The sequence below is a fragment of the Curcuma longa genome, chromosome 13, assembly GCF_044706935.1.
Source record: "Curcuma longa cultivar G26 ecotype Majalengka, Jawa Barat chromosome 13, ITB_CL_G26_1.1, whole genome shotgun sequence".
NCBI classification, from domain to species: domain Eukaryota; kingdom Viridiplantae; phylum Streptophyta; class Magnoliopsida; order Zingiberales; family Zingiberaceae; genus Curcuma; species Curcuma longa.
In genome coordinates this window covers 4338081-4353636 of record NC_133873.1, presented here as the reverse complement: position 1 = coordinate 4353636, position 15556 = coordinate 4338081, and the positions used below count along the sequence as shown (strand labels likewise).

The 15556-nt window shown below is 36.9% G+C and overlaps 2 protein-coding genes across 2 annotated transcripts; one reads left to right on the top strand and one right to left on the bottom strand.

Moving 5' to 3' along the window:
• Positions 1–4964: 4964 nt before the first annotated feature.
• On the bottom strand, positions 4965–6569 carry LOC141843916 (uncharacterized). The gene is made up of 3 exons (XM_074731936.1): positions 6137–6569; positions 5313–5510; positions 4965–5126 (listed from the first exon to the last, which is right to left on the bottom strand). The coding sequence occupies exons 1-3, from the start codon at positions 6449–6451 to the stop codon at positions 4965–4967; spliced, it is 675 nt and encodes a 224-aa protein (XP_074588037.1). The 5' UTR covers positions 6452–6569.
• Positions 6570–13246: 6677 nt separating this feature from the next.
• LOC141844599 (uncharacterized) lies at positions 13247–13773 on the top strand. Its single transcript, XM_074732645.1, has one exon. The coding sequence runs from the start codon at positions 13287–13289 to the stop codon at positions 13680–13682; it is 396 nt and encodes a 131-aa protein (XP_074588746.1). The 5' UTR covers positions 13247–13286; the 3' UTR covers positions 13683–13773.
• The last annotated feature ends 1783 nt before the right edge of the window (positions 13774–15556 follow it).

Genomic DNA, 15556 nt, shown 5'->3' with positions numbered 1-15556 from the left:
TGCTGCAGACGGAGGTCGGGAGTGACCGATTTGGGGAGGCGCGCCTGCGTGCGGGCGACCTTGTTTTAGTGAGGGGGTCTCTTTGGAGCGATCCAGAGATCTTTGCCGGGGCCCTGGTCCGGAGGTAGGCGGGTGGTGCCGATTCCTTGTCCGGAGGTAGGCACGCTATGCCAGGGCCTTGCCCGGAGATAGGCGTGCGATGGGGTGGGCCTGTGCTGCTAGTATCTTGCCAGGAGGTAGGCAGGTGATGCCGATACCTTGTTCGGAAGTGGGCATGCGATGTTGGTACTGGTCCGGAGGTAGGCATGCGATGCCGGTACCTTGTCTGGAGGTAGACATGCGATGCCGATACCTTATCTGGAGGTAGGCATGCGATGTCGGTACCTTGTCCGGGGGTGGGCATGCGATGCCGATATCTTGTCTGGAGGTAGGCATGCGATGCCAGTACCTGGTCCGGAGGTGGACGTGCGATGATGAGGTTGGGCGTGAGGTGGTGTATCATTATTAAGGGCTGACTCTCGATATGGCGGGGAGTCCAGCTGGTGTGTCCTTGTATATGTTACCCCTTGTTGAGGTTTGCATTCTGCTCAATTATCCTTTGGTTAGAGGAGGGCTTCCCATGCCGATTGGAAGAGGAGTCCAGGTCTTTCGTGTGAGGTCTGTGTCTTTTGCGTTAAGGAAGATCGATCTGCCCTACCCTTCCCTTAGTCTCCAGGAGATACCCTTCCGGGCTTCTACCCTTTCTTTATCCGTATCCCTCCCTCGGTGAGGGATATTTGTAGGATCGAGTGCACGTGAGAGGGGGGGTGAATCACGTGCTTTTTAAAAATTCGTTCGTTTAAAATCAGAGTTAGAAAATTTGTGCTTTGAAAAGCGTGCAGCGGAAAATAAGAAATACGAAGCGATGAAATGAAAACACGAAAGACACAAGTAATTTTTTACTTCGTTCGGAGCCGTCGACGACTCCTACTCGAAGGCCCAGGTCCCTTGGACCTTTCCTGTGGGCAATCCACTAAAATCCTCTACCAGACAAAAACTCTGGTAGAGTAGGGAATACAATGATCAAAAAGTGTGACAACCCCACACTTTTGATTTTTAAATAAGTGCCGAAAATAAATATAAAAAAAACTTCGTTACCCAACAATAGAAAATTCTGGATGCGCTCGGATGTTGGGGTGATCTTCCGGCAGAAGTTGGACGTGGTCGTGTCGAAGCTCGGGTCTGCCGCAGAAGAATGACGTTGGTCGAAGTTGTAGCAATTCATGCACTGACCAAGGCTTTATATAGAAACTATTGAGTTTATCCAGATCTGCAAATGTTTAAAAAAAACGCAAAACTTGATCCACGCATTGCAGTTTATCTTATCCAGGATTAAAAGAATAATTTAAATAATATTTATTTTATTCTCTTTAAATATTTTATTATAGATAGATTAATAATTTTATCATTTAATAAAATTTCATATTAACAAAATAAATAATAATGAAGATTAATTTTGTAGAGTTCACATGCAAAATTAATTTTATCCATATACCAAATAAATCATATAAAATAGAGTTAGTATAATAATAAAATATACTAAAATATAGAATATTTAAAATTAATTAGATCCTGTCAATCCAGACCAGGATCTAACCAGGACTCAACTTAGATCACCCAAGTGGGTCTAAGTTGGACCGCGCCTAAAGTCCAAAATTGGACTCGTCCTCACTGGTTCGCTCCTCCAGTGACTTACCTCACTTACCTCGTGCAGCTCTACTTGACTTCTTAACCCACCAGGACTTCCTGCCAAGGCTCAACCACCCTGGTCTTTCTGCCAAGTCTCAACCAACTTGGTCTTCGGCCAGTTGTCAGGCTCCGCGGACCCAACTGGACTTCCTGCCAGGGCTCAACCACCCTGGACTTCAGCCTGGTGTCTGGTTCTAAGTCTTTCGACCCTGCACACTTAGTAAAGAGGTTAAACCCACAACAAACCTAACTTTAACTTATTTGTCATTCATCAAAACTTGAGTTTGACCGTTAGTGCAAACTGCACCAACAATCTCCCCCTTTTTGATGCAATGACAACCTGGGTTAAAGTTAGAAAAATAACATGTTAAAGCAATAAGTAACGACATAATATGCAAATGACATGCTCTAAAATCAGGGTTATTTTAATTGTTTTAATTTCTAACTCTTAACCTTATAACCCTCCCCCTTTGGCATTCATCAAAAAAAATGAAGAACATGCATTCAAGTAATAGACATTCAAGTAATAGGCATTCAAGTGCTTAAAAATAGACTAAGGTTCTGAACTGATTCAGAGGGAGAGTCAAAGATAAATTTTCAAAACTATTTTCAAAGATAAATTTTCCAAAATTATTTTTAAAATAATGTTTAACTCATTTATTTGAAAAGTTAGAATACAAAGTATAGAAAGTTAGACTCAAACTCCCCCTGAACCAAGTAAGAATTTTAGCCCACTTTGGATGTCTAACCTCAGTTACTAGCTAACTATCTAGAGGATAGTAGTTTTCACTAGGTTAGTCAAGTCAAGCACTAGTGTCTAGCTTAAGTTTACAGAAAGACTACTTGACTTGATCAATGTGAAGGTGGTATTTAACGCCCAGACTTGCTACGATGCACAGACTTAAGCATTCTGAAGTCCAGGCAATACCCTATGCATCTCACATTGTTCTAAGTTGTGGCAAACACAAACAAGTTATACCTAATGTGCTTTGTGAGATGCGGCTTCTAAATCTATAGGTTCATGCAGGTCTAGGGGTCGAGCTTAGGCTAAGTCCACCAACTTTTGAAAATCAAGTTTTAAAATTAATTTTGAAAATTAAAATTAAGTTTGAAAATGACTTTTTGAAAGTCTGAGTTCAAAAATCAAGTTTAAAATTTTTTTTAAAAAAAATTCAAGCTAATTAACCAAAATTGAGCTAAGTGTAAACCAGAATTTATGAGCTAATTTTTCAAAAAGTAAGAGTGATCCGGTCAGTCCTAGTCTACAACACACATTCCTATTAATCTTCTTAAGTTGCTAAATTCAGATTCAGGAAGTGGTTTAGTAAATATATCAGCTAGGTTAGCCTTAGATTCAACGTGGTTAAGTTCAATTTCCCCTTTATTTACATGATCTCTAACAAAATGGTGTTTTATTTCTATATGTTTAGTCCTGGAGTGGTGGACTGGGTTTTTAGTTAGATTAATTGAACTTAGATTATCAATAAAAATTTTAACTTTCTTAAAATCTAGGTTAAAGTCTTTTAGGGTATGCATCATCCAGAGTAGTTGGGCTACACACTCACCCATGGCTATGTATTCAGCTTCAGTGGTGGAAAGGGCAACACAATGTTGTTTCCTACTGAACCAACTAACTAGTGAAGGTCCTAGAAGTTGGCATCCACCACTGGTACTTTTTCTATCTAATTTACAGCCAGCATAATCTGAGTCAGAAAATCCAATAAGTTCAAACTGGGCTGTTCTAGGGTACCAAATTCCTAAATTTTCTGTCCCTTTTAAGGTACCTAAATATTCTTTTAACTAGGGTTAGATGTGACTCTTTAGCACAGGTTTGATACCTAGCACACATACTAACTGCAAAGAGAATATCAGGTCGACTTGCAGTTAGGTAAAGTAGGCTACCTATAGCACTTCTATAATACTTAAGGTCAACAGGTTTGCCTTTTTGGTCACTATCTAGGATCTGATTGGTAGCCATAGGTGTTTTAATTTCTTTGGTATTATCCATTCCAAATTTTCTAAGTAATTCTTTAGTATATTTTTGTTGATAAACAAAGGTACCCTCACTAGTTTGTTTTATTTGTAGCCCTAAAAAGAAGGTTAATTGGCCTACTAAACTCATTTCAAATTCATTTTCCATTAACGTTATAAATTCTTGTAAGAAATTTGAGTTAGTTGAGCCAAATACAATATCATCTACATATACCTGGGCTATAAAAATATCAGTTTTTAGGGTTTTAACAAATAGTGTTGGGTCAATTTTACCTTGGTTAAAACCTTTAGATACTAAGTAGTTGGACAGTCTTTCATACCAGGCTCTAGGGGCTTGCTTAAGTCCATATAGGGCTTTCTTAAGTTTAAAAACATAGTCAGGGTGTTCTAAGCTTTCAAAACCAGGGGGTTGACCTACATAAACCTCTTCCTTAATTAGTCCATTTAGGAAGGCTGACTTAACATCCATTTGATACAACTTGAATCCCTTATGGGCTGCATAACCTAAAAGCATCCTAATGGACTCAAGTCTAGCTACAGGGGCATATGTTTCATCATAATCAAGTCCTTCTACTTGGCTAAACCCCTTAGCAACTAACCTAGCCTTATTCCTAACTGTTTCACCTTGTTCGTTAAGTTTATTTCTAAAGACCCATTTGGTTTCAATAAACTTTTTGTCTTTAGGTAAGGGTACTAAGTCCCAAACTTGACTACGTTCAAATTGGGCTAACTCCTCCTGCATAGCTATGATCCAATCAGGGTCAAGTAAAGATTCTTCTATAGACTTGGGTTCAATTTTGGAAATCAAAGCAATCTGGCTAAGGTTTCTAAAGGCTGACCTAGTCTGAACCCTTAGTTCTGGATCACCTATGATTTGATCAGTTGGGTGGGCTGAGCTAACACGGACAGTCCTAGTTTGGTTAGGTTCAGGTCAGGTTCAGGTTCAATTAGATCATGGTCTTGGTCCTCAGTTGGGTTTTCATCTGGGTTAGTGCTGGACCTAACAAAATCAATTGGTTGGTAAGTGGTTTGATTAGAGTCATTTGGGCTAGATTTTTCATCAAATTTTACATTTGTAGTTTCTTCAATTCTTAGGGTAGTTTTGTTATAAACTCTATAGGCTCTACTGGTAAGGGAATAACCTACAAAGATACCTTCCTCAACCTTAGATGTAAATTTTCCTATATTAGGTTGTTTGTTATAATAGATTTCAAAAGAAGTTTTTCCTAGATTTTTATTTATAGTTATTCTATTTTGTACATAACAGGCTGTACTAACAGCCTCAGCCCAAAGATATTTAGGTAGGTTGTATTCATTAAGTCTTTAATACTATGAGTTCCACGTATCAGTAGAAGAAAACATTTAGTTTCCCTATCAACTAATATTGTAAAAGCTGGTTTCAAAAGCTGCATAAAGAGAGTAAATAATAAGCACCAAAATAAGATTAAAAGCCAAAAGGCAATTTCACAGACTCTAAAGTAACAAATAAATACCATCATAATCTAACTATCTTTTCTGAACATTTTATTAAACAATATGATAAAGAGAAGAACTAATATGCACTTATCCAGTATATTGTAATGCTTACTCACCCCTGCCTTGGGTTCTTGCAGAAGTACATCTTCTTTGGAAAAACCACCAGATTCAAGAAAATTCAGGAATGGTCTTTTTGAGAAAAGATAGCAGAGGTTCACCAGCCTTAATGAACAAATCAACTCCGCCATTATGTCAGGACCTTTGAGCTCTAGGCAATCACTACCAGCATAAACACTTGCAACATGAAGGTTACCCTGGAAAGGTATGAAACATATTAGAGAATGTAGAATTTGACTGGCCTATTATGAGAAACAAAAAGATAACACAGGCATAAATCCAAATAGAATTAATTCTGTTACAAGGATCAACATGACCACACTATTTATCGATAACATCAGCAGGTAGTGTGATGATTTCGTCCTTACGAACTTCATTCAGCCACTAATTTATTATTACCAAGTTTTTTTGTTATTATTTTGCATGTTTTTCTCATTTCTCTGAATCATATGGTGGAGCAAAGGGAGGGAATTATTGGTTAAAATTTAAAAAAGTAAATTGTTGTCGAATCAAACATTGTCTCCTCTTCGTATTTCAATACAGGCAGATTCCAGAAATATTACCAGCCTTCTCCTTACCAGTAACTATTCATTAGGAAGGGAGTAAGAAACAGTAGTACTCTTAGCCTATCAAGCAGACAATTTCTGTAACAAAAAATTAATAAAAAAATCAAAAAAGAAATAACAAAAACACCAAACTGAAATCATACAATCGATGAAATCCAAAACTTCAAGATCCAAAAGGACTAAACGCAGTCATAAAAATTGTTTGTTGGCAGACAACGAAAAGATCGACAGATCCACAGAGATCCAAACGCGCTAACCTGCCGCCTCATCAGATATTTAATCCCGAAGGCCAAGTCCCCTATCGGCCACTTCCCCAGCGTCTCCGAGTAAGTAAATCGAAGAGTGTCAGCCAACGTCGCCACCGCCTCCCGCCACGTCGCCGGCGGCTGCGCCGGCCTCCGCGAGATCCTCCTCCTCCCCGCCGCAGCCGTCCTCCCTCCCACCTTGGTTACTCTTCCCCCTCCGCCACACTCCTCCTCCCTGTCTGCTCTCGCCGAAGCCAGGCGCCGGCTGAAGAGGAAATATAACACCACCGCCATCCCCGCCGCCGTCGCCACCGTCGTGGTCGGCATTGTCAATTATCCTCCAAACGAAGCCCTCAAATGGACAGCATAAACCCTAAAAATTCCCTATCGCCGTAGATCAAGCCGATCCCCAATTCGCCATTACGGAACATTCGAGGTTTCTCAGAATCTTGCTTAACTTCAACTTGCTTATATATATATATATATAATTTAGAAGAAAGCCGTGTAGATTATAAAAAATAAAAATGAAAATTAAATAAATCACACCCGCATACACATACACACAACTTTCCAAATCCCGATATCACCCATTCACTCTACGTGTTATTCGAAGATATGAGGAGGGTATTTAAGTCAATTCAGATTGAGTGTTGCCTGTCCGCGGAGCCACCGACACGTCTCACGATTGTGGTGTGGGCTATGGAGCCCACTTAACGCCCACTTATTTTATAAAAGGTTTTTCGACAACCCACAATATACCGTCACGTTGGTACTTCAGAACCGATGGACCCAATCAAAAACTGGCAATAGGAAAGTCGGGTAGCTGGAAAAAAGGGATACTTAATTCTTCCTGGACCAGATAATTTTGATTAATTTGGATTAGGTTTCGAAAGTACATTTATTTTTTAAAAAACAAAAGGAAAAGGGAAAACTTGAGATAGTGGAATTATTAGGGATCCATTTATTAGTGGATAAAGTGTAGAAAATGGAATGTGATCGACCAACCATTTTTAAATTTATATCAAAATTTTTAGAATATTTTTAAATTTGAATTTTAGTGATACAAACCATGAATTTTATAAGTGTACATTGTATTTTATACATTCAGATTTTGTAAAAGTGAATTATTAAATTAAAAAAAAACTGGTTGTCACAATAGACTCCCGTCATAAATTTATGACGGGAATCTGCACCATTCGATTTTAAAGTTAAGATTAAATCCAGACTGTAGATTGAATGGGTGATTTGTTTTGGGATTTAGGATTTAGAATTTAGGGTTTATGATTTAGGAGTTTAGCGATCGACCGTTGATTTTAAAATCGAACGGTCCAGATTTCTATCATAAATTTGTGACGGAAATCTATTGCGACAAGGATCCAAAATTTAAAAAGCTCATCATTAAACTTGGATACATAAAATCACAAACCACAATTTCATATCTATCAAATCGTACATCTTTTTTCTGAAATTACTCCTCCCTTCGTACATGTGTTAATCTCATTCACCATGGAAATTTTAATAGTATTTTTTCTCTCTTATAAAAATTTTAAATCATATTGGATTAAATATGGGGTGAAATTCAAAAGAATCTTACAAAATATAATGGTCTTGGATTGAATTTGATAAATCTAAAATTAAAAGTCAATTTTATTTAAATCGAGGTCACTTTCAACCCTAAGTAGATTGTTATGAGTTTCTAAAATTGATATAATTTTGAGTAAATTTGACACAAATTTACTATTGAACTTAGATATTTCATATTTCACTTCCCGATTTACTTTGGTAAATTTGAATTTCCATAGACATAAATTTACTAGACTGACTGAATTATTATTTAGATATTTCATATTCACTCAATAACAATATTTATCATTATGTTCCTAGGTTTTCCTAACTTCACTATGTCTAAAATTTTAAAATATAAATATTGTATGACTATTAGTGAATATGTGTCAAATTTTATTAATGATCTTTTCCATATTAAAATCAATTCAAATCAAAACCAATGTACTCGTAGAAGTTTTATGTTAGTGTAATCAATCTCTAGAGTTTTGATATTTGACAAATCATATGAGTTGGTTAAAGTTGACTAAATTGGTGAGAGAATTCAAATAAATTAAGAGTAATCGGATGTTTGGAAGAAAGTAAGTAAGAAGTTTAAGTATATCAATATTGACTGTATATTTGACAGTTAAGTAAAAAGTCTTTATAGATCATGGTTGACCTAGGCAAAGAGAAAGTCTAATCAGATTGAAGTTGACTAGATAACTGACAAAGAAAAAATCCAACAAGGTTGATCAGATGGCCAACAAAAGAGAAGTCTAAGTAAGTCGAAAGTGACCGAATGCTTGGCAAGAGAAGAAATTAGACAGATCAAAGGTTAACCGGATGTATGACAAGGTAAAGCCCAAGCATGGCAAGGGTGATTAGATGCTTGGTAAAGGAAAAATCCTAAAAGAGTGAACCCTAGGTAGTGACAAGACTTAGAGGAGTAAACTATGAGTAAGAGGTAAGTAAACTAATAGGTCAAGTAGACTAAGGTTTGTTTATTTGTATTTGTATGCATTTGTATTCTTATCTTGTAGGAAGTTGGAGTTGAAGGTAAGACTAGAGAGTAGAAGGACGCAACCGGATGCATCCATATCAAGTTCAGAGTGAACCAGATTGAATCTGGTCCGAATTGGACCAGAGTCGATCTGATCGATTAGGGGTAGCCAATCACGTTGTCGGAAGGTCGGTTCAGTTGATCAAAAACCAATTTGATTGACTGAATGGGTGCGGGTAATCGAGTTTGATTTTCGAGCTCGATTCGGGTGACTGAAAGTTCTGATCGACTGATAAGAGGTTCAGTTGATTGAAAAATATGATAATGATGAGATTGTGAGACTCAATCTTCAGATCCCGAGGATCAATCTTCGGATCATGTTTAACCAATGTTCAATCGATCGAATAGAGTTGTTGGGTCAATCGAAAAAGGTAGATCCGACTCTATAAAAGAGAGACGAAGGTTCAAAGTTCAATAGGCCTAGGGCCCCCAATAAATTGGGCCCCATTGTTTTTAAATATTAATTATTATATATATATATATATATATATATTTTGTAAGAGAATAAAAAATTATTAATATCTTTATTATATTTTAGAGAGATTTGGCATGATCATTGGATTTTATAGAGATTTAGCATGGTCATTGGATTTCATAAAGATTTTGGCATAATTCCAATATATTTAATATTTCTCAATTCTTAAAACTCTAATTTTACTAGTTTCTTTATATTCCTCTCCTTCCTTTCTTATTAACCTAATAACATATTTTGCTCAATTTCAAACATTTTACTTATTTGATAGCTTATTTTCTCTCCTCAAGATATTTTCGAGATCATCACAAGCGGTGTAAGGAGAGAAACGATCAGAATTAAAATCTTTTATTACAGATTTTTTTATAATCTTAAAATATAAAGGTATTGTCTTCCTTGTTTCCCTATCAAATCTTTTTTTTATGCTTCTGTTAATTTTTTATTTTCTTATCAATGATTCCTGTTGTAAACTTGTAATCTTATTCGCAGTTAATATTATTAGTAAATTTTTACAATATAAAGATATGAATATTACTGTTGTATTAGATCAATTAAAAGGTCTTATTTTTTTTTTGAATGAGTATAGAGAAAATGGATTCATATCTGCTATGATTTCTGCTAAAGAAATTACAAATAAAATGAATATAAAAATTTAATTAATAATTTTGCATCTCAAAAAGCTAAAAAATTATTTTTAAAATTAATATTTTAATTTATTTAAAAAATTTTAAATCCACTATTGTCGGTCTCAAATCTGAATAAAAAAAGATAAAAGAATTTTTTTTTAAATAATAATTATTATTTTTAAAAAATTTTGCCTAGGGCTCCCAGAGACTTGAGCCACCCCTGTTTTACTGTTTACAAATATATAAGAAGTTTCTTCACCACTAGAGTGGTGAAGATTTTTGAAATAGAAAAGGATAGTGGACGATGTTTTCATACATAAATCTGAGATGTAACACCCTAAAGGTGTGGATCAACTAAACTTGCTCCCGGAGCATAATTAAGTTGGTTGCGACGGAGCAGAGTTGCTGAAGTAGACAAGGATCGAATCTCGACGAAGTCGAGGCAATGTCCTCCTCCGTCATGGCCAACTGCAGCTTCTTGATTTATCTTCTCACAAATGGTAATGGGAGCGATCATGTAGGACTGCTAAAGTGACAGATTCCACCTTTTATTGAAATAAATCAACTAAACTTGGTGTATTCTTATCTTATATTCCATTAATTCTTTTATATTCCTCTATAATACTGACTCTATAGATAAGAATGAACACGCACAAAAAAAAACAAAACAAAACAAAAACGTGAGTGCTACATCTCTCTCCATCGCTAACTTTTCGGTCCATCACTTCCTTAACGTTCACCAAAATTTCCAATTTAATTTCACACCCTAAATAGATTATTATAATTTTTTAAAATTTATATAATTTTAAATAAATTTAATATAAATTAGGGATATGATATTCACTCAATAATAATATCATTACTCCGTAAAGCTCTTTTAATTTGATGGTCAAAAATTTTAAAATCTAAAAAATATACTGACACAAGTGAGTTTTAATAAATAAATAAAAAGTGAGTTGAAGAAGATCAATCGGGTAATTAGTAGGCCTTCATTGCCTACTCTGTTTGACCTAAATTTATGGTTACTTTTGGACTTGTTTGTTCTATTTTTAGTTTAAATTGATTTGCAATTTTTGAAAATTAATTTCAAAAATTTTGAAAATTGATTTAAATCACTGTAAAAATATTAAAAATTCAATTCTTAAACAAATAAAAAGTGCTAATTAAAAGAAGGAATGTAGGAAAGGAAGTTTCAATGATTAAATTCATCTTTTCTGCACTATGTTAATTGAATCATCTTAAATTTCAATTTTATTGTTTTTTTTCACTGTCTTCTAGTTAATTTAAGATCTCGTGGACAATTCATTCTAGATTTAATATTTATTAGTTTATTAAATCTTCTTCTTCGTTGAGCTAATGATGTTTATCAATGATAATCCCAGTTAGTCCGATTGACTTAATGGTGACAGGTTCGGTCCCACGGAAATTTCTCACCGGCCACCAGGGTAAATCGGGAAGCGCACGCAACGGGCAACTCAGATGCTCAACATCCTTTGATTGTGATCCCTATTTGGAGGCCACTAGGGTAAATCGGAAAGCATACGCAGTGGTCAACCCAATGCTCAACATCCTTTGATTGCGATCCTCATTTGGAGAAAAATTCCTGTAGCTAGAGATTAAACCGCGGGTGCCTAGGTGACAACCTGGATGTCCTACCGCGGCACCATGACCCCGGGAAAAAAAATTAATGATGTTTATCAATCATTATTGAATCAAGGAATTAAATATGATATGATGTCATATTAGTTATGGTAGTTATACTTTTTAAAAATATTGTATTAAATTTAATTAATACAATATTATAAGCAATTGGGTCTCTGGTTCCGGACACTTGTGTTAAATTTATTGGACCGATGAAGCAATTAAGAAACCAACCGAGTACATTAGCCGCCACGACATGACATTCGAATGGGCCCCTCACTTCAGAATTAACGTAGATGTATTAGGTTAAACGTGAAAATCATGAAAAATAAATAAATGGAATTTCTTTAGAAAAATGAAGGAGGTAGCCGGGAAAATAGGACCATGGGTAAACCATGAGAATAATGCTAGGAGGTTCCTAGTAGGGGGAATCTGGACCCGGACCATGAGGATAATGGTAGGGGGCTCTCAGTAAGGAGAGTGGACCCAGATCATGAGGATAATAGTAGAGGGGCTCCTAGTAGGGAGAGTTCGAAACTCGGACTATGATAGGAGAGTTTGAGTGGTCCTTTGTTTGAAGGGAGGATTGTTAGAATAGAATCAAAATCTTCACATTAAAAATAGATGGAAAAGATTATAGTATATAAGATGGAAGAAATCTTATTGGTATGAGATCTTTTAAATTGAGCCCTAAAATAAAACCATGAAGATTTAAAATGAACAACATATATAATATCATTGTAAAAATATTTTGATTCTATACTAACACTGACAATCGTAACCTTTTTAATGCAAGGAATATATGTGCCCCTCACATACTCAAGTGTGATTTTTAAAAAAGTAATTAATAATCACTTTTCTTTATCATAACTATTTGTAACTGACACAATCTTTCATTTGATCTTTTATATCGGGTGTAGTGTAGAGATAATTATATTGATAACTTCACCGTTAACTAACACAACTCTTCATTCTGTCAAATCCACTGCTATCACATAAGTTATTTTTTGACTCGAACGAACTCTCTTATGCCCTGATAAATAGTATATTTGAATTTAGATGAGTGAACCTTATGAATACTGAGTCTACTTGGAATAAATTGAACACTTTCGAATTTGGTTCTCTTCTGATATTTTGAGTTTTTTCTTAGCATAGATCTCTATTGGGAGAAGACATCCTGATTTTTTTAATACCATCCGACTTCTTTTAACTTCTGCAAAAAAGATGGAATCAGGGATCTCTACCATTTATAAGGAGGTAAATCGAGAACTGCAGTTGACATCCTGATTTCTTTTACAAATTTGATTTAACCAACTCAATTATGCCATCCGACTTCTTTTAACATCAAGATTCGATGGCCGTGATTTTGGCGGTGCCCCGACCGCTCCAATTAAATAACCGGCGCCAACTTAACTATTCGAACTGCTGCAACATGAAGACTGCGAAGGAGGTAAGGTCACCCATTACCTCAGCATCTGTAAATGCTCCTCCTTCCTCGCCTTCTTTAAAGCCAGATCCATTCGGAGGCGGAAGCGGAGGAGATGGATTTTTACAGGGCCGGGGTCTTGTAATAAATTATGAAATATTAATGAATTGTAATTCATTAATTTTGGATATTATGATAGATTCGATGGCCGTGATTTGGCGGTGCCCCGACCGCTGCCCAATTAAATAACCGGCGCCAACTTAACTATTCGAACTGCTGCAACATGAAGACTGCGGAGGAGGTAAGGTCACCCGTTACCTCAGCATCTGTAAATGCTCCTCCTTCCTCGCCTTCTTTAAAGCGAGATCCATTCGGAGGCGGAAGCGGAGGAGATGGATTTTTACAGGGCCGGGGTCGCCGAATACTGGAAGCGGCGCGGCTACCACCGCCTCGGCCGCGAACAGAATCCCCGCCGGGGCCGCCGGTTCTGGAGGATCAAGATCCCGTCGCGCCTCGTCTTCCTGCGCCTCCGGAAGGCGGCTTCACCCCGGAGGCTCCTCAAGCGGATCCGCGACGGCTACGTGCGGTTTATGCTCGGGCTCTCCGACGCGGTCCCCGTCGGCATCGGGTACGGCTTCGGAGGGTACGGATTCGGCGGCGACGATCACGAATTGAGTTTCGCGGCGCGGAAGGCGAAGGAGTACGACGAGAAGGCGCTCGTCGAGATATACAAGTCGCTCGTCGCAGCCTCAGTACCCACCGCCGCCTCCGTCGCGGTGCGGCGATAGGCGCGCGCGGCCCTCCGGCGACGGCGGCGCCCGCAGTTTATTTTTAGCAGCTGGTTTGTCCGATCCATGTGTTTAAATAAAAGATCCTTCCTTTTTTTGTCACGTTTATTTTTATTTATATCTAATACAAAAGTTTCTATTTTTAAAAATATATCACATATCTAAACTTATCTTCCAACTGTTAAAATAAAATTGATAAAATCAAAAATTTAATTTGAAATTGCACCTTAAAATTCATTTATAAAATTCTAATTTATTTATTAATATGATATGATGTCATATATATTAGTTATGGTAGATATAATTTTTTAAAATATTGTATTAAATTTAATTAATAGAATAAGCTACCCAATTGTGTCTCTAGTGACACTTGTGTTAAAGTTATTTGGAAACCGCCACAACATGACATTCGAATGGGTCCCCCACTGCAGAATTAACATGAGCCGCCACAAAACATGACATTGGAATGGGTCCCCCACTTCAGAATTAACATAGATATATTTGGTGAAACGTAAAAATCATGAAAAATAAATAAATGGAATTTCTTTTAATAAATTATGAAATATTAATGAATTGCTATTCATTAATTTTGGATGATTAAATGACATCATGCAATGCTTGTTGGGGCAATAATTGATGATAAAGTTTACTGTCTAGATGCAAGAAGAGTGTGTGATGATTGTTCAAAAGGTTTATTGGTTGTTGATGATCCTGTATATCTTTAATTTGAAATCAATTGTTTAGATCTCAAGATATAATTGAGTTGGTAACGATAGAACGGACTTGCTGAAGTCGACCAGGTTCAAATTTCTATAAAATTAAGATAATGTCCATTTTCATAGTGACTAATTGTAATTTCTTGATTTACTTCATTATATATGATTGTAAAATTGTCATATGAGACAGTTAGATGATAAATTTTATCTTTTATTGAAGTGGAATCGGTTGTTCAAAATATGCAAAGATTGTGGAGGGTGAAATGTAAATATTGTAAAATATGAGATGTAAAAATAGATAACGTACAGGGCTAAAATTGAATTTTCCTAAAAATAGAGAGAAAAAAGAAAAAGGACAAAGAATCCAAAGATCAGAGGGTGCGTTTAAAGCCCTTTGGGCTCTGGGATCAGCTGATGTGGGGGGACCAGACAACACGCCACGCCAACGCATCACACCCGTCCATTTGCCACCTTTCCTCTGAGCCCCCCGATACTCCACGTCATCAACACGAGACGTCGTGCCGCGGAGGCAAAGCAGCAGATCCCACTCGTGGGCGCTTTGAAGAGATCAACGGACGGCTTGGATGACCGCATAGAAGGATGTGCGGGAGGAGTCGTAGAGGAATATGCGACCGTTTGGAATTTGAAATGGATCTCCCTCTCCCGAAAGCGAGCCGTTACGTTCGTCGTTTCCCCTTTTTAATTCTTCTTCGTTCCCTATATTTTATCGACACATCTACCAGTTTAAACTTCAAAGCCCGACTTCTTTCTCTCGGAAACCTAAATCGGATCTACGAATAGGGTTTAGCTACTCAGGTATCGGGATTTCTCGCTATTCAGGTTGGTGTTGCTTGGTCCATCGGCCATGGTTTGTGGTCGAGATCCAAAATTAATCTGCGAGATTTGCGGCGGGCAGTGATCTGTGATTTTTCGATAGGTATGTTGGTGCTGTCCCTGTCTAAGGTTCTTTTTTAATTGGCGATCAGGTTTCTAAAGCCGCGCCGATCGGATCTCATCTGGTCTATTTAGTTGCCAAAATTAGGTTTTTCTCCCCGAAAAAGAGATCAGTTTTCTGTTGTGCATTTGCAAATCATTCTTGGTTCATTGAAATGCTTCACTTGGTGTTTTTGAAGCTTTGTAAAGAAATAAAAGGTGACG

Coding starts and splice junctions, on each gene's coding strand:
- LOC141844599 (XM_074732645.1), top strand. CDS start 13,287: ATGGATTTTTACAGGGCCGGGGTCGCCGAATACTGGAAGCGGCGCGGC.
- LOC141843916 (XM_074731936.1), bottom strand. CDS start 6,451: ATGCCGACCACGACGGTGGCGACGGCGGCGGGGATGGCGGTGGTGTTA. Junction 5,511..6,136: donor AATATCTGATGAGGCGGCAG/GTTAGCGCGTTT, acceptor ATACCTTTCCAG/GGTAACCTTCATGTTGCAAG. Junction 5,127..5,312: donor TGCAAGAACCCAAGGCAGGG/GTGAGTAAGCAT, acceptor CTCTTTATGCAG/CTTTTGAAACCAGCTTTTAC.